The sequence below is a fragment of the Gobio gobio genome (assembly GCF_949357685.1).
Source record: "Gobio gobio genome assembly, chromosome: 14".
Classification (NCBI taxonomy): Eukaryota; Metazoa; Chordata; class Actinopteri; order Cypriniformes; family Gobionidae; genus Gobio; species Gobio gobio.
The window spans coordinates 19,475,128-19,497,191 of NC_137107.1; the positions used below are offsets into that span (position 1 = coordinate 19,475,128).

The 22,064-nt window shown below is 39.3% G+C and overlaps 1 protein-coding gene across 1 annotated transcript in view; it reads right to left on the minus strand.

Annotated features, from left to right (window-relative positions):
- The window catches only part of amot (angiomotin), a 19,531-nt gene extending 13,849 nt beyond the window's left edge, over positions 1-5,682 (minus strand). The window contains exons 1-4 of the mRNA XM_079835728.1: positions 5,556-5,682; positions 2,840-3,905; positions 1,735-2,260; positions 965-1,109 (exon numbers count right to left, since the gene is read on the minus strand). Coding sequence (XP_079691854.1) covers positions 965-1,109; positions 1,735-2,260; positions 2,840-3,843 — 1,675 coding nt within the window. The 5' untranslated portion in view covers positions 3,844-3,905; positions 5,556-5,682. The remainder of the gene's footprint in view (positions 1-964; positions 1,110-1,734; positions 2,261-2,839; positions 3,906-5,555) is intronic.
- Between the last annotated feature and the right edge of the window lie 16,382 nt (positions 5,683-22,064).

Below are 22,064 nucleotides of genomic sequence, written 5' to 3' on the forward strand. Positions count from 1 at the left end.
GACATAGTATAACATTTTAAAAAGAAAATTATGCTACAAGTGGTTGCCAAAGAGTATTACTGCACCTCAACTCATTTGTGTCCCTTGCAATGTATGCACCAAAGTTTAAAAGTTATGTTGAAATCCCTGACCCTAAAAATAAGTAATATTGATGGATGCCGTTGCAAACAACACTAATTATCAATCGTAAGAAATGTACGTTTAGTAAAATCCATGCTTGAACAATAGCAGTAGTGGTATATATCAGGCTACAGAAAATATGAGAATCACAGGGTGAAAGAAAGAAACGGCAAAAGAGAGAAGAAAAATTTGCTGTAAAACTCTTGGAGCTCCCTGTGGACAAAGTCTGGGCATACTGCCATAAATCAGGGGTTCTCTGTTCTCTGCTGGACTAAAGAACACAGCGAGGCATGATCGTAGAGGTGGCCACACTCAGGCAGAGTGGGCCTGCTGACAGCAGCAGAAAAATGAGAGTGAGAGACTATTGCTTTGGACTCCAATAGATACTACACAGAGCCACGAGATTTGACACAAAAGAAAGCAAACTGAATGAAACTTCAAATGCTTTGAACTTGGAAGAGAATAAGAAGCCTCTTTGAATGGGAAGGACAGAATGTTGGAGCCAGATGGGACCACCGCAACGTTCTCATTTACTGACCCCATAGTGTTTCTCCATCTGATGTTCATACACATAATGTTAACAAAATTTGGAAGCTCTACTCTGCTCTACTGCAACCTGTTATAGGTAACTTTTTGTTATAGGTCAACCATAAGCAGATCTACTCTTACTGATTTTCAAGCTAAAATGTTGACACAAATGACACAAATATGCTTTGGAGTCGCTGCTTATTCATAAGATTTGATATAGTGACAAGTTACAATTCATGGACACTCCTTTCATATTATTCTCCTAATACTCTCTTGAACGCTGCCTTTTCATTTAATTACCCTGCTTTGTTCTCACCTCTTAGGTCCCTGTTGAAGTCGTGTACCCTGCGCACCTCCATCTCCAGCTTATTTCTCATGGTTTTCTCAAGAGCTTCCCTCTTTGTGGATGATTTGGCCAGGTTTTCGTAGGCTTCAGACACCATTTGGATCTCAGTCTCCAGCTGAAAAAGTAAAGAGACATCTTACAGAAAAAATAAAAAAGTATGGATTTTTGAAATTCAAAAGGATACAGTAAAAAAAAAAAAAAAAAACTATTGACCCTTCCAAAGAACACCTCCATATCTCTTCTACCCCTTCTGTGCTAAAATGAGCTGACACATGGCGATCTGAGAGCCTATCACAGGGTTTCCCAACCCTGTTCCTGGAGGCACACGACACACTTTCACACTCTTCCTGATTAAACACACCTGATTTAACTCATCAGACTCCAAGACAGAAATAGATGGTCAGATAAGAGTGACATCCAAAATATGTACTGTTGGTTTGCCTCCAGGAACAAGGCTGGGAAACACTGACCTATCGGGAACTGGCCCACAGTTAAAATAAGGGTTACATGTCTGTGGTACCTGTTACGAGCTGAATGAAACCAGCATTCAGCATTTTTCCCCGTATCTCCTCAAGAACCACCACAGAAGACCAAACTGAAAACAGATCACTGCTGAATGCTTTTGTTCACTCAGTAGCTAGCTAGCCAAACTGTTGTTGTTCTGAAAACATGACTTGGAGACGTTTTCCTGCCTCCTGACATACTTATAACATAATGTGATCCTTCAAAGACGTTCTAACCTTTTGTAGTTTGGACACCTTTTCCCCACACACTTCCAGCTCTTGCTTAAGCAAGCGGTTCTCTTCAGACAGCATATCCACCATCTGCTGGGCACGGGCCAGCATGGCGTAGGGATCCCCTTGCATGGAGTGTGGATGTTGGTAGTGTTGTCCTGGATTCTGTTGCTGCTGCTGGGAGCTCTGCTGCTGGGAGCTCTGCTGGAGGTACTGGTGCTGGTGCATGTGAAGGCCCCTGGGAGCTGACCCGTAAGGATCATGAGGAAAGGCATGGCTGCGCTGATGGGGATGGTGACCTGGACCTTGGCCGTATGGATCACCTTGGTGGGAACCGGGCCCCTGTGGGCTACGGGCACCCATTGAGAAGGGCAGCTCTCCCGGGTGACCCATAGGTTGAAGAGGGTGGGGAGAAGCCAAGATGCTGCTGAGATTGGAAGACTGAGCACGGGAGAGAGAGCCCCCTGAAGTGACAGAAGATGAAGGGCTATGGTGATGGACAGACCTTTGGGAGTGACTCTCCTTACTTGACCTAATGAGGGCAGAGAAATGAATAATATTCATATTTTGATTGATTACAAAAGTGTGAACATCATAAAAAAGAATGAGAACTTTCAGTGACCTACAAAAAATTTAGGCTGATTCAAACGTTCATAACCAACGGCTTCTTTTAACAGATAAAATCACCGTTGGGAAACAATGACTTGTCCAAAGTCGAAACTATGCAATGCATTCCAACCGTTCATAAAAATATTTTTCACAACATTCCTGATTCTCTGCGACATAATAGAGAAACTGTCATGTTGTGACATGTTGTAGATGATTATTAGAATTTGATATGCATTCTTTGGCTATATGCTACACACTGAGGTGAATGAATTCAGGGAAACAGGCAAAACTGGCTTTTCCCATAACTGGTTTCCTGACAACATGTCCCAGCATCGAAGGGAAGGGCTGTTTTAAGGCTCATGATTTGGAATTTTTCTACAACTGATAAGTCGGGGAATTTGTGTTTTGAGGTGTATTGTTCCAGTTCCCACAAATGTCCTAAAATTCAGCCCATTCTATAGCTTTGAACTCTTTAGCTTTAGTAAGCACTCTTTTAGCTCACCGGAAAGAGCCATACTCTGGTGGTGGCTGGTACCGGACGTGGGGAATGTCAGCTCTGGCTGGCTGGCTTGTGCAACGGTGGTCTGGGTAGAAGTGTCCAGTCTCCTGGTGCTGATGGTGCTGCTGGTGCTGGTGCTGGTGCTGCTGCTGGTGCTGCTGCTGGTGGTGGTGCTGCTGCTGCTGCTGCTGTTTGGGTGGAGAGGGCATTGCCTTAAATGGGTAGTCTGGTGGTGGACCCCTGTGTGGGGGCCCAGAGGGTTTATAATAGTCTCCTGGAAGTCCAGGTGGAGGCAACTGGGGCGAAAGTGGTGAACTGGTAACAGGGGCATGGGCCTTGACCCCGCTGGTGGCCAACGAGAGCTGCATTAGTCTTTCACTGAGAGAACGTACATGGCCTTGCTTTAGATCCTTGAGCCCGTCGTCTTGGTGAACTTTGCTTCCATTCACTCTCTGTACCGTGGGCCTGCCCTCTGGTGGTCGCACCTTAGGGTTGCTGACGCCAGTCACATAAAATGCCGCACCAACTGACGGGGGTATCTGTGGTTGAGGCTGCTGGGGCTGATGACCGCGGAAGTACTGCGACTGCACCTTGGCTTGGTCATAGGTGGGCAGGTCTTCGGGATTCTGCCCCAGTCCACTCACGCAGCTTCCACCGCCTGACCCGTTGCCTACACTGCCACCTCCTCCTCCTGCAGAGCGTGTGCTGAGCTTCTCCATGCCACTGTCTGCCTGCAGCTCCTGGCCCTGAGGCTCCTGCCTCGCAATGTGAGGGACCATCGAGAGCTCATCCCCTGGGCTGCCAGGGCCTGGGTATCCACTCACTGGACCTTGTTGCTGCTGCTGCTGCTGCTGTTGTTGCTGCTGCTGTTGTTGTTGCAGGGCAAGGTAATTTCGGCCCTCGCCATAGCGCATTTGCTCCTGCAAGAGCCGCTGCAGAACCGTATGGCCACTACCGCTGCTGCTGCTAGCTGATGTGTCCTCGGAAACTGAGGCTGCCGCCCTCATTTCCAGCTCTCGTGTCCTGCCCACCTCATGGAAGGAGGAGCTTCGGGCACGGTCCACACTCCCTGTATAAAAAAACACCAATGTATGATGAATTAATAAACAGCCACTACCTATTATCATAAGCTGAACCATAATGAAGAAGTTACAAATTAGTCAGTTTAAGAAACTGAAATAAAAGAAAACAGGAGATTGACAAATCTTCTGCATGTTTTTAGAGAGCTGCCTGAAACCTCACACCCGACTGTCCCAAACTCTTCACACGTTGACAGCTGGGCATCATAGTCTTTAAGGTTATTATTGCTAAATCATGACACCACTTTCCACTTTAAATGTGTCAATGGTAACTCTCTGATGATCTTCAACCACTACTAATCACTATTAACTTATTAAGGATTAATAAAAATTGTATTGTAAAGATCAGGAAGAGCCCAGGGTCAAGGTGTTTAAGTCCACCCATGATGCAAATCATGTTACTAATACCATATACAGTATATACCACATTACTGTACAACAGCTCCATTCCTTTAACATGCATTACAGTTGAGTCGTCTGATTATCTAAAGCTTAAACATCTCCAAAGCTTAAACCCCAATCTCCCTACTGTCGGCTTGAGCTGTAGACACTTAGAAATCACACAGAGCAATTTAAAACAACAAGTGAGCTGTTAACGCATACAAAGCCATTATGTGGAAACCATTCCATAACATTAGTGCCAATGTGGGTTGTGATGTGTAGTACCACCTCTACAACTACATTACTACTGCAAAATGAAAGGTTTCTGTCATTTATTTTTGTTTCTCTTAATGGTGTTAATCCGGAATGGTTGCCACTACTGGCCTTGAACAGAGTTTGTAGTTAAGTGGTTATTGCACCATCTAAAAAGTAATGAAGGGGAACTTATTACGTCTATTGTTTTCTGATATTCCCCGCATTCTCAAGGAGGACGAGGCTTTTTTCCGAAACATCTGTGGTGAATAAATAAATAAACGTAAAATGAGTCAGAAACAGAGCCATCAGTGTACAACTGCTTTCCAATTTGGAAAGCCAGAGAAAGTGGGATAGAGTGAAAGAAGAAAAATACATTTCATAGTGACCCCCCCCCCCCCCCCCCCATACTTTAACTTCCACTTCCTGTCATTCTCCAATCTTTCGCTCACCGAGACCTCCTCAGAGTCAATGACAGAGATGGCCACAAACAAAAGCAGGATGAGAATATGAAATGGCGAGGTCACAAAAAAACTCACGGTTAAGATGAATGAAATGATGGCTGATTTCTGTCGATGAATAAGTGGCACTTCATATATTTGAAAAGCTGAAAATTGTGCCAAAAAGATATTTGTCAGCAGTTTTATGTTACTTGTGTTTACACAAATTCTGTGATTCTACTGCAACTTTCGTCCAGTGTGGTTGGAGAAACTTTGTCGGACATATCTTTGGATCTACAAACACCTTTCCTGGAAAAATGTAACCGCTTTTATTAATAATTTTAAGCATAAAATAAAGCACAGGACTTTTTAAGTGTTAAAAACTGTATCCAAACAGGTTCTACATTTTGGTCATTTGAATCACAGAGTAGGACAGAGCCGAACTGAACCAGTCTATAACTTCTAGTGGTTTCTTTTTTCCCACTGATGTCCACCCCACCCATCTAGGCTCTGTGTAATTTTTGCTTATCTTCATTACTCTACTGTATATTCGACCAGGTCACCTACCTGTGCGGCTGCTGTAGCTGCTGTCGTGTGTCACTACTGGCTGCTCATGGTGCTGACATTCACTAGGGTCGCTGCTCTGAAGAAGCTCCTCAAGTTGCTCCAAAACACACAGCCGGTCTCCGAGGTCCCGAATGCCAAGCCACTCTAGAACAGGAAGGCACTCTGGCGAGTTAGAACAATGGGGGTGGGGTCCAAAGACAACTAGAGGTTTTTTTTTTTGGGTTGTAGAAAGAAATATATTTCATGTGAAAGATAGAGGATGTGAAGTATGTTCATTTCCTGATTGAGACCGAACCAAAAAAGAAATGCCCTTGTGTTTTTTACCTCCTCACAGCCATTAGGGACCATACTGCAGCTGTGCAGATAGGTTATAGAAAAATACCATGCTCAGCTACTGGATGGAGACCAGCGAGACATTTTGAAAGAATTAAATAGTTAAAGGAAGTGAGGCTGGTTCCAGATCAGTTGGTAGAGATAGCATGGGGCAGTGGTTCAATCCAAACAGGATGCAGGGATGTGCATAGTTTTAAATGACTGGCATAAGCTACACGATGCCAAACAAATGTCAAAAGTCTGTCTCTGAAATTATTTAAAAGATATATTCTTGAAGAGAAATGAAAACAGGTCACCCTAAAACCGTTTTAAGGTCATTAAGATTTAATTTTATCGTGACGTATAAATTAAAATTCTCATTACTCTACAGGATGTTTTACTTGTGAGTTTGTTTTTCCATTTCTGTATTATATTATGGGATCACAGCAAAAAATATTGTAATTTACAATTTAAAAAAAAAAAACATACTAAAATGACAATTACTTAATTTAGATAATCATAATTTCTAGGGCTGTCAAAGTTAATGTATGTGTTTTTTTAATGCATTGTTTTATTATTTAATGACTGCCGATTCGGTTTCACCTTTTGGATTTCCCATGCATTGCAAAGCATTTTGATGAAATATAGAATATGTCGTTTTTTGTTTGTTTTAGCATCACAGTAATGAAAATTTTGTGGATGCAAAAAAAAAAAGGCATAAAATAGGCTTAATTTTCTTTAAGAAAAATATCATTTTTTCCAAGCCAGAGTAAAATACCACCTGGGCATGTTCTTGACAGGTTTTGTGAAAAACCCTCTTTCAGACAACACATTTTTGAGAGAAAACTCACTACAACAACTCTTGAATCACTCACACAAAACTTCACAGAGCTATGAATCATACAATAAACCAGACCCCTCACTAATACGCCCCCAACCTCGGCAAAAACAGAAATAGGCTACAGATTCCTCCTCCACTGACACCCCTGCTGACGCTCGAACTTCAAGTTCCTTGACTGTTTCAGATAAACAGTTTATTCCATGGCCAGAGTGCCCAGAAGTGAATTCATGGAATCTGACATGGCTAAAAGTCCACAGATAGGTCTCCCAACAAAAGTTTCCGAAGGTTCTGACCTCAGAGTCCTGCCATGGTTGTGTCAGTGACACTATGTGTTTACAGTTTAAGTACTGAGCAAGGTATGGAGCACGTCAAGCTTGATTCCCAGAACTGCAAACCTGGGAGAATGTTTATCTATCCTATTAACTTCAAATTTACTATCTAACAATGTGCATGTAAAATGCCTTTTTTTGTCTAGACTGACAATAACTTTAAACAAAAGTTCAAACATTATTGTATTAGATGAATTATAACTCTGAAGAGCTTGGCATCCTTTTTACAGTGCAATCACAACAAGACAATGAATTGAAAACTATTAAAAAGCTGAAAAATACAGCCAACACAAATTCAACTCACAGATGCTCCTTTCCACCAAAGACGTCTTGGGTGAGAAAACTCCACTGAACTCTCCTAACCGTTGACCATTTGTCTCGAGTCGCACTCCTTTGTTCACACGCTCAACGATATTACTGCAGTAAGCTTGCACAGTGAACTAGCTAATGCATTCCATCAGGTGTGGCTGTAAGGATAGGTGAGCTGGATCACTGCCAGTTATCTACACACCTTCAAACCTGCCTTCTGCTGTTAACACTCCAACTTACATCAAAATGATCTAATTATCTGAGACTGGGTGTGCGGTACATATCTGAAATCTGACTAATATCATAGTTGAAAAAATGATTGTGGTTATACAAATTACTTTTGTATGATGCTTGTTCGAAACCTCAAAGGTGGTCAACTTTATTGGATCCAGTTTATTGGTTTCAGTAACATTTATGAACGATATTTGTTGGAATGTTTGTTAAAATGACTCACAAGGGGCTTTTGATCTCGCTTAGTGTGCTAAGAAATTGCACCTATTACACTTCAATTTCTGTACGCTACAATAATCCAAATATGTTTAATCTATTGAGATGTTGACGTGAAATAAGTCACTTGTGGCGAACAAACCTTCCTCAGGGTAGTCCACTACATTTAATTGGCCGTGAATGAAAATGAGACATGGGACAAATGTACAATCTGTTCAAAGGCATGTACTTGCATTCAAAGACTGCTGGGCAGAGTGTTAGACCTTGTACAAACTAACTTCTTCTCTCCGTTTTGGCCTTCGATCCACACCAGTGATGCGCGGGTCAATGTATAAACAACCCGCACCCGACCGACGTTTTCAACTAACCCGCCCGCAACTCGGACCGCAAAAAAAAAGAAGAAAATATTGTACCCGACCCGCTTCCTGACCCGCATTTTTTAAAAGTAGTAAATGCTCATCGTAGCTCATTGGGCCATTGAGAAAATGTTTCAGGCCCTGACGTGGTGCGCTCAGAGGTGCAGCAGCGAGAGCAGGAAGTTCTTGAGGCGGCCCATCATTTTCCATTTCAGCTCCAGATGCATATTATTGATGAACGCGATGTTTATGTTTCGACCCGGCTTGAATAATTCATCAGCCCACATTTGGAAAAGTGTGAAAGCCCTTAGGAGCGCAAACTGTTATTTTTCTGAATGCTGTATGATATAGCCTAGTGTTATGTAATACAGGCTTGATTTATTCATTTATTTCGTTTAATTTTCTTAACAATTAAGATGCTGCATGTGTTTATCCAGTCTAATCGAAGTGTGCGTCTCTCCCCCGACTTTCCCAACAAAAATCCCGCCCCCTCTCAGAAAATACATAAAACTGACTTTAAATGCGTTTAAAAGTAGCCTATTAAAATGGTACAATGGCATTGCTCAGTTCAACGTTTTGGGAAATCGGGCATTTTGTCCCGCGTCAGCATTTATTCAAAAGTTAATAACGCTCAACATTCAAAAGGTAAATAAGGATTTATTGACGATCCGACCGACCGTGACCCGAATATCATTAAAAATATTTTTGGATGACTCGTAACCGCGGGTAACCGCGGGTGGCCGCGGGCACCCGCTCATTTTGGATCAACCCGCGCATCACTGATCCACACTGAGATGGCGTTTCATGCATTCTGACTTATTTACACTGTTAAAGAGTTGGATTCTCATGCTAAACATGGCCAAAATGTAAAAAAAAAAAAAAATTCTGAGCCAGATACACTCCTTCAGGATTCGAATACGTTTCGGAACTTTTTTTTTCGAGTATGGCCCTGTATGACTTCATAAAGGGTGGAATTGCTTGTATGTGCACTTCTCCTGGATGAACGCGTGGGCACATCAACCAGAGCGCGCCCATCAGAGTATGTGAGCGGAGTGGAGTGGGAGCGGAGCGAGGATTGGAGCGGCATGATTTTGAATGGAATGAGCTAAGTTTTTAAAAGTCGGAGCGTCGTGTTTTCACTCGCTCCATTACTGCTCCATCACGAGTACAATTCATACCAATGGTCCATAATATAACTGCATTATAAGCCAGAACTCACATGTTAAACCGATTTAACTAGCTTGATACAGATGGATCACTCAAATCAGAAAGAATGTAAAGGTTATGATGACGGCAATGGACATGAGCGGGATGTTATAGTTCAAGGAATTGTTTTGTACCTTTTACATACTGTATATGATCGGGTGAAAGCACATTTTAAACCGGTAGCACTTATTCACACACACAATAGTTCTCTCTAATGCATTTGAACAAATGTAATCTTACAGTGCCTGTCTACTTACAGTTACCTGTATCTGATTTTGAATGAGCAGAAATCTGTAATGTACAGAAGTTTCGCCAAAGTGGCAATAGTGTGCAGCCGAAATAACGTTACACCCGCAAATGGCGGTAATGTCAAGCCCTGATTATTATCCCTTAAATGTCACCCTAGTCTTGTCTGAATTTGTTTGTTCGCTTCACGTTATTATTTCCCAGACGTAGTTTTGGTATTGAGGTCAAAGTCCACTTGCCTTGCGTTCGTAGTTTTGAAGTGTTCCCCCTATTACAGCGACTTTCTTCTGGCATGTTCTGCAGACAGGGTGACCCTCTTCGATTAAGTTTCCCTCAGGAATTTTGTAAATATGACCACACCTCAGATTTGGTCCTTTTATAAGTCTGAAAAATCTCCCGGCGCTGTCACTGCCATTTCTTCTCATTCAGAAAACTGCGCTGCGCCTGCACCAGACTGACGCTGACTGGACAAGATTTACAGCGAGTTTTCAAAATCGTGATAATCACACGCGGTTTTAATGATAATTAAATGATAATTACATTTTAAACGATATTACTAACCGTCACTACATTTTATCGTGGTTTATCGTGAAACCGGTAATCGTTTCACCCCTAGTATAGGGAATCTAAAGTTATCCACGGATAATGCCATGATGTATTTTGTGTGTGTGTGCTCGTGTTTAGCTCCGCCCATGGCACGCCTGCACGAACTTGGCTGTTTTCGGAAAGAATCGGCACAGCATATCTGTCTTTTATAAATATGATAAAACTAAAGACTCTTCGGAGATATGAAGGATGCAATACTACTCTATAGGTACTCAAGATTGACATGAGATTGGCAGAAACTGTGTGTGTTATGTAGCCTTGTTATGTAGCCCTCTCCAAAGTGGATTCATTTGAAAACGCTGTTTTCGCATTGTAGTGTGTACTGTGAAAACGGAGGTATTTGAAAAGGATGACGCATGTTTAGTCATGTGACGCACATTCAACCGATAGATATTCCTGTTTATACTGGTATTTTGCCAGTTATGTGCTATTCACTTTCACTCAATTGCTAAAATGTGTTAAAAATATGTTGCAAAACATGAGAGCAGTTGCATTTTAGACCCAACATATAATGATGAGTGAGTGTGACCTGGACGCATCAGTGAATGGGGAGTTATTTTGCTAAATAAACTGATCCTACCTGAAGAATTGCACGATAACTTTATTATGTCTTGTTCCGTCAGTATCATCTCGGTGCGCTTTTATGAGTTTGTACACATGCGCGATGAGGTGAATTTACCGTATTCTGACGTTTCAGTGTGGATGAGAAACGTGAAAATTATTATACATAAAAATAGATAATGGTCGGAAGGGGGGGGGTCATCATATTAGGGGGCCCTTGCCCATCAAAAAGCCAAAGAAAACCCCTGGACTAGTCGGTTGTTGGAGGACTAATGGATTAGTCGACCATCGTGACCCATCAATAACCCTAACATGCTGTCAACAGACAAATCGCTGAATGTCAGGCCAACTTGAGCAAAGAATGCACCTGCTGAGAACAGTTGAGTAATGTAGAAACAGGTGGCAACCCACAAGTCCTCTGATAAGAAACTGAAACACCTGGCTTGTCGTAACACAGCCAGCAGTTATTTCTTCCTCATATTCCTAACTGCTGCCGCCTGTCTCTTTCAAGAGCAACTAAACAGAGCCAAGAGCAACATGGGTGATTGAGCAACTACTTGTTGTCAAGCTGTCAGAAAAAGTGCAATTCATAAAAAAGGCTGGTAACACTTTACAATAAGGTTTTTCGTTAACATTGGTTAACTACATCAGTTATTATGAACTTACAATGACAAATATTTCTAAAGCATTTGTTTATCAGTTAAGGTTAATCTCAACATTTACTAATATCTGATTAAAATCAAAAGTTGTATCTATAGGCAGACAGTAGTGAAATATTTTTACTCTGCTTAAGTACATTTTTCAAGTGTCTTTACTTCATCAGAGTCCTTTGGAAAACTTTTACTTCACAACATTCCAAAGCATAATATTGTACTTTTTACTGCACTACGTTTCATATCGAATATCCTTTAATACTTAATTACACTAAAAATGTAGAACTCAAGTAAAAGTAATTCAATTGTTTTACTTGAGAACAAGTAAGAAAGTACTACATTCTTAATATAATTAAACAGTAAAAAAAAAAACTTTCATTCTTGAAAAGTGCAGTAAAAAGTACAACATTATGCTTTGGAATGTAGTGAAGTAAAAGTTTCCCAAAATATACTTTAAAAATGTACTGGAGTAGAAAGTAAAAATACTTCACTACTGTCCACCTCTGTCTGTTAACATTAATGAACTTGAACTAACAATGAAAAGTTGTATTTATTTAAATAATGTTAATAAAAATGAGTAAATAGTGTAAATAATGTATTGTTAGTTAATATTAGTTAATGGATTAACTAATCTTAAAGCAGCACTAGGTAACTTTAAACCATAATATATTTTCAAGACTCTTGTGATGATACATCGAGTTACAATAGGTTGAATGACACGTCTGCCATAGCCTGACGGGGTCTGTATCGTTTTTAATCGTACTTTTAAACTTCGGGTTTCGGGTAGTAACCCGAGAACAAAAATAACTACAAAATTCGACCGCTTTACGACATATACGTCACTTCCACCACCACCCCCACTTCCTTAAATTCGGACGTCCGAGCCCAACTATCATTTGTTTGCCGGATGTTATAGTCATGGCCGAAGCAGCACAGAAAAATAAGAAAGCAAAGGTTTTGTCGGAGGAAAGCAAAAAGAGGAAACGAGAAAGTGATGGGATTAAAGGCAGGACGAGGATCAACATTGGGCCAGCGTTTGCTCGTTGGCGTGAGCTGAAGGAGGAGGGGCTACATTCTTCCAAGTAAATACATAAGACGTACAAAATCATATTTTAGGATACCTAACATGTCTGTGATATTTGTTTATTTGTCTTGCCTCAAGCTATAATGCAAATCAATTTTTCAAATTTGCAGATTCATCTATGGTAGCTTGATATTATTATATTGACGATATATGGTTATTGCCTACCACTCAAACATTGAATTGAAGTATCATATAGATTCTGTAAAACGGTAACCAATAGACTAGGCTTCTATAATGACGCTGGCTTGTAAACGTGAGCATCGCGATCATTTGGCGTTTGAAAAAAATAAAACCCATGAAATTATATTCATATGACATGCTGAAACATATGCCACTGTACCTGGGATGAAGACATTTCACACGCGAGGCAAGCAGAACACCTGCATGTGAACTCCTGCAGTGTTCAGGGCTATCATGGTTGTCATGTCAACAAATGCACGTGCGATGCATCCGCTGATGTAGAATGACAGTTTACGACAGTAGTAGAGGACAATACTGTTTCCCAACTGTAGGGGGACCCCGAGAGCAAAACCTACCTAGTGCTGCTTTAAAGGATTAGTTCACTTTTAGATACATTTTTGCTGATAATTTACTCACCCCCATGTCATCCAAGATGTCCATGTCTTTCTTTCTGCAGTCGAAAAGAAATTAAGTTTTTTGTTGAAAAAAACCTCATTCTACTGATCCGTGCAAGCGCTAATGAGGCATCTACGTATACATCTATGACCAGGCCTGTATTTTGGCCTCAGTTAGCGGAAGTTTGGAGCCCATTGAAGTCCATTATATAGAGAACAATCCTGGAATGTTTTCATCAAAAAACGCAATTTCTTTTCGACTTTAGAAAGAAAGACATGGACATCTTGGATGACATGGGGGTGAGAAAATTATCAGCAAAAGTTTATTTAAAAGTGAACTAATCCTTTAAAGCTTTATCTTCTGGAATTTTGTTTTATTTTTTATAAATGACCCATGGCAGGGTTCGACACACATGTAAGCTGTATGAAAATATCCCCCCTAGTTTGCTATAATGTGCCAATAAAGTTGAGCAAACATTCTCTGGAATATAAAATATTGCTTCCTTGACAATAACGTATTATATAATGTTATATAAAGAGAACAATTCTGAATTTCATGAATAAAAATAGTTTCAAAATGTCATATTTTAAAGGTACACTGTAACTTTTTTGCTAAAAATGAACAAAATTGAAATAAATAGTCAATACATCCTCAGTCCTTCTTCCAAAGCATGTTTTTGTATTACCTTGATTCACTATGGTAAGCCTATAATAAGTGTTTATATTTTAGACAAAGCAAGATGGTTTTCACCATTGCGTCATTAATTACTCATCCTCATATCGTTCCAAACCTGTAAGACCTTCGTTCATCTTCAGAACACAAATTAAGATATTTTTTGATGAAATCCGAGTGCTCTCTGACCCCTCCATAGACTGCAATGTTACTGCAACTTTTAAGGCCCAGAAAGGTAGTAAAGACATTGTTAAAGTAGTCCATGTGACTCCAGTGGGTCAACCTTAATTTTATGAAGCGACGAGAATAATTGCTGTGCTCAAAAATGAACAAAAATAACTTTATTCAATAATATCTTCTCTTTCCTGTCACTCTCTTAAGCTATTCACTTTGTTGGGCTATTCACAAAGTACAGCGCTTCCTAGTTCTACGGCAAAACGCCGGCTCACTATTGGCCGAGCACGATCCCATGATCACATGCATGTATTGTGGTGCTTTTCGTGTAGGAGACTGGTATGGAGGAGAAGAGATTGTTGAATAGCAATCACATAAAAAAGTATTCTCGTCGCTTTATAACAATAAGGTTGACCCACTGGAGTCACATGGACTATTTTAACAATGTCTTTACTACCTTTCTGGGCCTTGAAAGTTGCAGTAACGTTGCAGTCTATGGAGGGGTCAGAGAGCTCTCGGATTTCATCAAAAATATCTAAATTCGTGTAGCGAAGATGAACGAAGGTCTTACGGGTTTGGAACGATATGAGGATGAGTAATTGATGACAGAATTTTCATTTTTGGGTGAACTATCCCTTTAAAATGTTGTAAAAGTGAAGCGTTTTTATTACTCAATAGGTGAGTAAGGTGTTTTATTGAACAGATACATTTCATATGTAGCTCTCTAACAGAGTTCCTTTCCAACTAAACGTATATCTCTTAAGCTTTGTAGTGAATGTTTTATGAGCAGTAGGATAACCATATTTATCCGCACAGTCATGCAGAGCCGAAGCACAAAAACGATGTTCATCCACAAAAAGCATGGAGGTTTGTTTTTTTTAACCGCAATAGGGCCAAAAGTTTCTTAGAGTACATTTAAATTCCAGTGCTAGCCATACTGAGAAAGATCGTATCATTCAATGTATTCCTCTAACTGTAACCTGGTTTCTGATGGTCTGGAACATTTTGAATGGATGCTGACATTATCTAAATATTTACGTTTCATGCAGTTTCCCAGATCCCCCACGCGGACAGTGTTTACTCGGGTAATACATCAGGAATGTGGCCCAGGGTAGGTTTGAGTGCAGGCCCGATGCTGGCACTCTATCAAACAGCCTCTGACAGTACAGTCCATTCCTGCCCTCATTATGCTGAGGCAGTCCAGGTTCTCGGTACAGTGCTGACAGATGTTCAGGTTAATATCTGATCCAGGATTGATGTTAATGCTTAACTTGCTATAGCATTTTGAAATTTGGAGAGTTGCCCCGAACTGGGTTTCTTGACCGTTACATTAGGACATGCTTGATAAACTTTGATAAAAGCTATTTCCAAAAATACCCAGTAGTTTGGTGTATAAGGTGACTCATCACATCACATCTAATCTTTCAACACATTTCTCCTCCACCTCCTACATTTTCAGTGTTTTTAGTCATAAAAAGACCAGAAGCTGACAATAGAATTAAATCACCAAACGGATTTGATATGTATAGAAGTCTAAAGAGAACAAAATGTGTACTGGTGTTGTGATATTCTTAGCAAATGCAACAATAAAAAGATTACGGGTCAAATGACATAAGCATGTCCAGTTCTCAGAAACATTGTCTTTGTATTTAAATTTAGTCTGGAATGACTCTAAAAATGTCATGTGGCGTGACCATCAAGTAAAAAGTACGGTCATATTTAAAACATCTTATGTTTTTTTAAGTTTTAAAATATATTTCAAGGTAAAAGACATCATGAATTTTTACAAATACCTTGGATTTTTAGTTCATAAATATATTTTATTGAGATAGTATAGTATTCTTGTCACAAAAAGTCAAAATAAAAGATATTTTAAAAGATGTATTGCCCTTGACACAACCCCACGAGGGTCTACAGGGGTCCGGTTTATGATATAATTTCCTGTTTTATGTTTTGTTTTTTTGCATGTTGGTCATACATCATGGAGACTAAAATCTCCACAGTTTTAAAGCGGTTTTGTTCAAATATTTTTCTAAGAATTAATAATAGAGGATTATACAAAAATGTGATTCTTTTAAAGAGGCTTTTTTTGTTGCTGCTCCACTATGATTTCAGGAAGACAGTTTTATCACCCTGACATTTTTTTTAACTTATGCTGACCAAAGCAAATTAAAATCATACTCATCATTGAAGGTATATTCAAGTCACTGTGTGAAATGCATATTTTTAAACAAATGACTAGATTTGGACATACAAATGAGCATCATGTGATTGACCCATATGCTCATGTTACAATAGGCAAGAACTTTACCCTTTGGTTTGGTTCCACTTTTCAGAGAACTGTGACAAAAGGAAGCAGGATTTTCCATTGCGTTTTCTTCTCTTACTTCCCGAACTCTGATGAATATCGCCGTTGGCAACAACGGTAAACTGTCTAATGCTGACAAGTGGTTGGGCCGCATTCCACAAGGGCTAGAGTTTCACCACGACAACCTCCTAAACATAAACCTTAAACATTAAAGCGGGAAAAATCAGGAGGGTGACCTTAGAAAACGTCTGTTAAGGCAGAGCAAGCAGCCTTCTGATAGTTAAAAACGCCACCCCCAACTTTCGCAGGCACTGTTTACATAACAGGGGAGCATTAGTGGAAGGTTTCCAGGGGTTTAATGAACTCCAGAGAGCACGTCCATGTTAAGAGATCTTTTATGCTTTATGTAGGACATGATAACACTGACAATATTGTTACTGGTGAAGGAGGAGCTAATACAGAGGAAAGTGTTTGTGTTTGAAGAGAGAGGTTGATGATGATGAGGCCACAAGAACAGTATTAAGGCAGAAGATTAAAAGTATATGGATTCATTGGCCTTAAAGTCTCTGTGAATTTGTTTGAATGAATTGGTTTTCTTTCCAGGTTTATCATTGTGCTATTTTCATATATTTTAAAAAAGTGATTAGGCTGTTTTTATGGCAGTTATAAACCACTAATTTGCTTGCATAAAACCATTAAAGGGATAGTTCACCCAAAAAGGAAAATTCTGTCATTAATTACTCGCCCTTATGTCGTTCCAACCCCGTAAGACATTCGTTCATCTTCGAAACACAAATTAAGATATTTTTGATGAAATCCGAGAGCTCTCTGACCCCTCCATAGACTGCTACAAAAAGACAGCTTTAATTAACCCTTTCAAGGCCCAGAAAGGTAGTGAAGACATGGTTAAAAATGTCCATGTGACTCCAGTGGGTCAACCTTAATGTTATGAAGCGACGAGAACACTTTTTACTCTTACGCTGTTGACGTAGTGTAAACAATGCAGCACTTCCTAGTTCTACGGCAGAACTACTTGCAAGTGCGTGCGTCGCGGTACTCACATGAACAGCGTCGGCCAAAAAGTGTTCTCGTCGCTTCATAACATTAAGGTGGAACCACTGGAGTCACATGGACGGATTTAACGATGTCTTTACTACTTTTCTGGGCCTTGAAAGTGTTAATTACATTGCTGTCTATGAGGAATCAGAGAGCTCTCGGATTTCATAAAAAATATCTTAATTTGTGTTCTAAAGATGAACAAATGTCTTACGGGTTTGGAACGACATGAGGGTGAGTAATTAATGACAGAATTTTCATTTTTGGGTGAACTAACCCTTTAAATATGCTATTGTTAGTCAGTACCAGGTAGTATTTAGGGGGAGGGACAATTCCATTCTAGAGATCATATGATTGGACAAAAATCTGGGTAGTGCAACATGAGTCATAAATAATTTTGGTTTGGTTTCCTGTTATAGAAAACTGTACATTTTAACCCTTAAATGCATGACTGTTTCGCCAATCATTCTTACATATTCGGGTCTTTAGCGAAGAAAAATAATACTTCTCTTTAACTTCTTAACCCACAGCGGATCGTGGGCGGGGGGGTTGACATAAGTGGGCGTGTCTGTACTTTTACCTACTTTTGTTTTATAATAAAATTATATACACCAGAGAGGAAAGGGTTAAATGAAATGCTAAAGGACCGGACATTTAAACGTTAGCATAATAAACGCATTACTCATCTCTTTCATCTCCTATCGTTCAGATCACATGGGACGAAAGTTTCTCAGTTTTACGCATACACCGGAGTGGAGCGCGCAGACTCTATGGCAGTTTTATCAACTAAAGGAGTTTTTTACACTTTGTAAATTCTTTAAATAGTTGCTTTAGTTTTTCAGTAACTGTATATCGATTATAATTAGCAGTTTATTGCAGATTTATTTGAATGAAAAACTACTCGTTACAAATGTTTTGAAATAAATTGCCTTTTTGAAAGGACGCCTAGACTTTTCTTGACATAAAAGCTTACAGAAGCTACATTTTTGAGAGTATCATCCTCAAATTTGAATCAAAATATGATCAGACATCCAGTTTTATATTTAGGTTATTTTCAGGCTCTTAACATAAAAGTATAATTGTTTCCCTAAGTGGATTTCAATTAAAAATTGGGACAATTAAGTCCCTTACATGTATATTTGACCTTGTTTAACTCTGATTCCTATACTACTTTGAGTTATTATGACTCTTGGGTAACAACATTTCAAGTGTCTAGTTTAAAATAAGACCAGATTTATGAATATAGACCATAGGGTTTAAGAGCTGCAGACATTTTTATTTGGTATGTCGTTTTCAGAACATTTTCAAAAATAGGGGTGCAGGTTAAGTGGTTAAATAAATGTATGACAATCCATGTTTTTTTTTTTCAATGTACAGGAGTTTTTTTCCCCCACAGTGGATGCATAAGAGGCTCATATTTCATATTAAAGACATAGACTTTAAGAAATTGATATCACAGATAAAAGCAAAGATATTTATTTACTTATTTATGTAAAATAAGTTTTCTGTAAAATTATTATTATAATATTTATTCTTAAATACTCTTTTACATTTTTAATAATGAAAATGTTATTTGTAAAAAATTTAAAATAAAAATCGCAAATCACAATTTTAACCAGAATAATCGCAATTAGATATTTTCCCCAAATCGTGCAGCCCTATCACACACTAATTTAACTAGTCTTCCAGAGTGCATCCAATGAGTGGATAAGACGGTGACAAAGGAACAGTCCGAGAACAAAGACACATGCAGACAGAGAGATTAAGGCAGAAGGGGGAATTGAGAAACACATGGCAGGAACCGAGCAGGAAACGCAACATTCCATTCTGGAAAGGTCTGGCACTGCAACCATGGAGAAAACGTAAAGCGCAGCCTCCCCTTGTGTCCATTACTCCCAGCTCGGAGAGATTCTCACACTGCAGGACTGGAAAAGAAGTAGGCCAAGAAACTCTGACACATCTGCTCCTTCTCTCTACCGCCGTTTTCATGTTCGTCGCAATATGTCTTCGCTGCATTAATTCACCTCCTCCCTCAATTGAGCTGCTTTCTTGGAATTCAAGCGTGATTCATTTCAAGGGATTACGTTCTTTTAAACATGTGAGAGGCCTGATGGGAAGTCAGCGCTGAGAGAAACCAGAGGACAGCACTCAGGGCCACAACACTTCACTGCACAGTGGATTTGACTGTTTTAGGACAGAATACTCACTTTTTTGGACATGGTTGCATGGCAATACCATCTTGTATTGTCTACTACCATTATACCATGGCATTCTCTGAAGTATCATAGACTACCATGTGAAACCACTGAAGATGAATATACTGATCATACAGTACATCATACATAAAGAATATTAAGCCTATTTTAGGACCATTAAGGTATCTGAATATTATTCATTATCATTAAGCACATGATTAACCCCCCACTCCCAAAGTATCAATATCATAAAGCATCTGGGAATTTAACTTAATCTCATAAATTTATTTTAATTTATGAATTAAAGTAAATACTACTATAATGTATAAATAGTTTACAATATAAATAATGCAGTTGTTTCTTATTATAGTAAGAATGAGATGGTTTTTCATTCGGGTAATTCGATTTTGGGAGGTAAATGAGTAATTGTCATGAAAATGTGAAAATGTATTCAAAATATATAATTTTGACTTGTTTCTTTCTTTTGATTTTAGGGTGAAATGCGACACATTGCTGTCAGGTTTTGAGAGATTTACCAATATCAAAGTACCAGCATTAGCGATATTGACAACAATAACATCTCAACATTTTCTAGGATTTTGTCGATAAGGATGACAATCAGACAATATTTTGCTGAGTGTGTTTATTTTGGTTGTTATCTTGGCAGGTTTAGGACCGCCGTGGACAGTTGACTCCCAAAGTTTGTGTTACTCTTCATATTCTGTGCAGTGGTTAGTTCAGAGCAGTGACAGATATTACATTTTCCAATAAGTTGAAATTGATTTAGCATTTTTACCTTTATAAGGGCAATTTTTTCATACCTAATTAAATTTAGCCAATGCGTCCGTTATTATGGCAAAGTATTACAGTTAGTCAATGAATTTAATTAGAATAATAAGACACAATAGGGCTGTTACCAATGAAAAAACATATTTTGGCGCTCAGACTCAGTGAGGTTTTTTTCCACTGTAACTTTGCTATGCATCGTCTCATTTTATTACGTCAACACAACAAAAAATGTGATGCGCTACTCATCACAAAACATGCAGGTTAAAAGGTACACAATTTTTAATCATAACATGTCAATTTATATGGCGATCTCAGCAAAAATATAATGCGCAAATTCATATTTTTGGTCGCAAATGTGCCGTTTTAGTCGCAGTCTGGATCCCTGATGCACCCGTCTACAAGTCGACTTACGGCGAAAGAATAACCCCTGACGCGATGTACAGGAGCATCACAAGCTTTGACGCCTCTCACGGATAGGGCTGGGCAACAAACAGAAGCCCTCTTCTCTTATAACGAAATCCTCCGGCATTTCTCTTTAAAAAATCTAGTTTTAGACGTCTAATTCATCACCGGTGTTTTGTTTTGCTCTACCCTCTGGCGCTTCTGCATTCGTCAATACGCATGCGTCAAGGGTTCAAGGGTCAAGGGTTACTCTTTCGCCATAAGTCTACTTGCATACCGCTGACCGACGGAAACTAGTTATTTTAGTCTATAAAGTTTTAAATATGGATATTTTTCTTACACAAACGCACGCGCCACTTCACTTCAGAAGGCCTTTATTAACCCCCCGGAGCCGTGTGGAGCAGTTATATGATTGGACAGATGTACTTGTATGGAATTCAAAAATTAACCAACAAGTCACTGCCATTATAAAGCTTAGAAGAGCCAGGACTTTTTTAATATAACTCTTTTATTCGTCTGAAAGAAGAATGTCATATACACCTAGGATGACTTGAGAGTGAGTAAATCATGGGCTAAATTTCAGTTTTGAATGCAAGTCACTTAATTGTTTATTAAACTACTGTATAAAATCAATAGTGTGATTGTTTAACTATATCATATGATATAAATATAGCCTAAAAGACAAATACTCATAAAGGGACATTTTATGTATATTTTATTACAAATCACGCAGTGAGATTGTGCACTCTTAAATGCACACGTGAAGTAGTCTAACCTAATCCGGAAATGCTGCATCACACAGTGTATGCACTATCTAGGTGAGTTTTTGCAAAGTGAGGGAACGTTTTACTCGATAATGTCTGTTTGCAAATTGTTAAAAGAACAATTACGATATTATCGTAGATGATATATATTGCACACCCCTACATAGTATTACTACATAGTATTACCAAAAAAGGTATATTATCAATGTTTCATTCATCATCAGAGATCAGGCTTTAATGACTGAAGTTTTTAAAAGGGCTGAACAAAATACGGTTATCCTAAAGCTCACTTTATCTTTAGTAAAAAATATAAAAGAAAAAGAAAGAGCTGCAACAGAGGCCCTGCAAACCTGTGTGCCATTATGGCAGAAAAATCCAACATGAGTCACAGAATAATCCCTCCATTTCTTCTCTTCCTCCATACTCTAACTGCAACAAGGTCTCTATAATGTGGTTTTTCCCCCCACAAGTCCCTGATCCAGGCCCAAGTATTTGGAAACAGCACTGCTCCCCTCGATTCCCTCTCAACCCCCACCCACTCTTCCATCCAAAGCCTTAATGAAAAGCATGTGCTGGAGATGCTTCATCTTTGCCACTGAAGCTCTGCACCAGTTTCTTTCCCT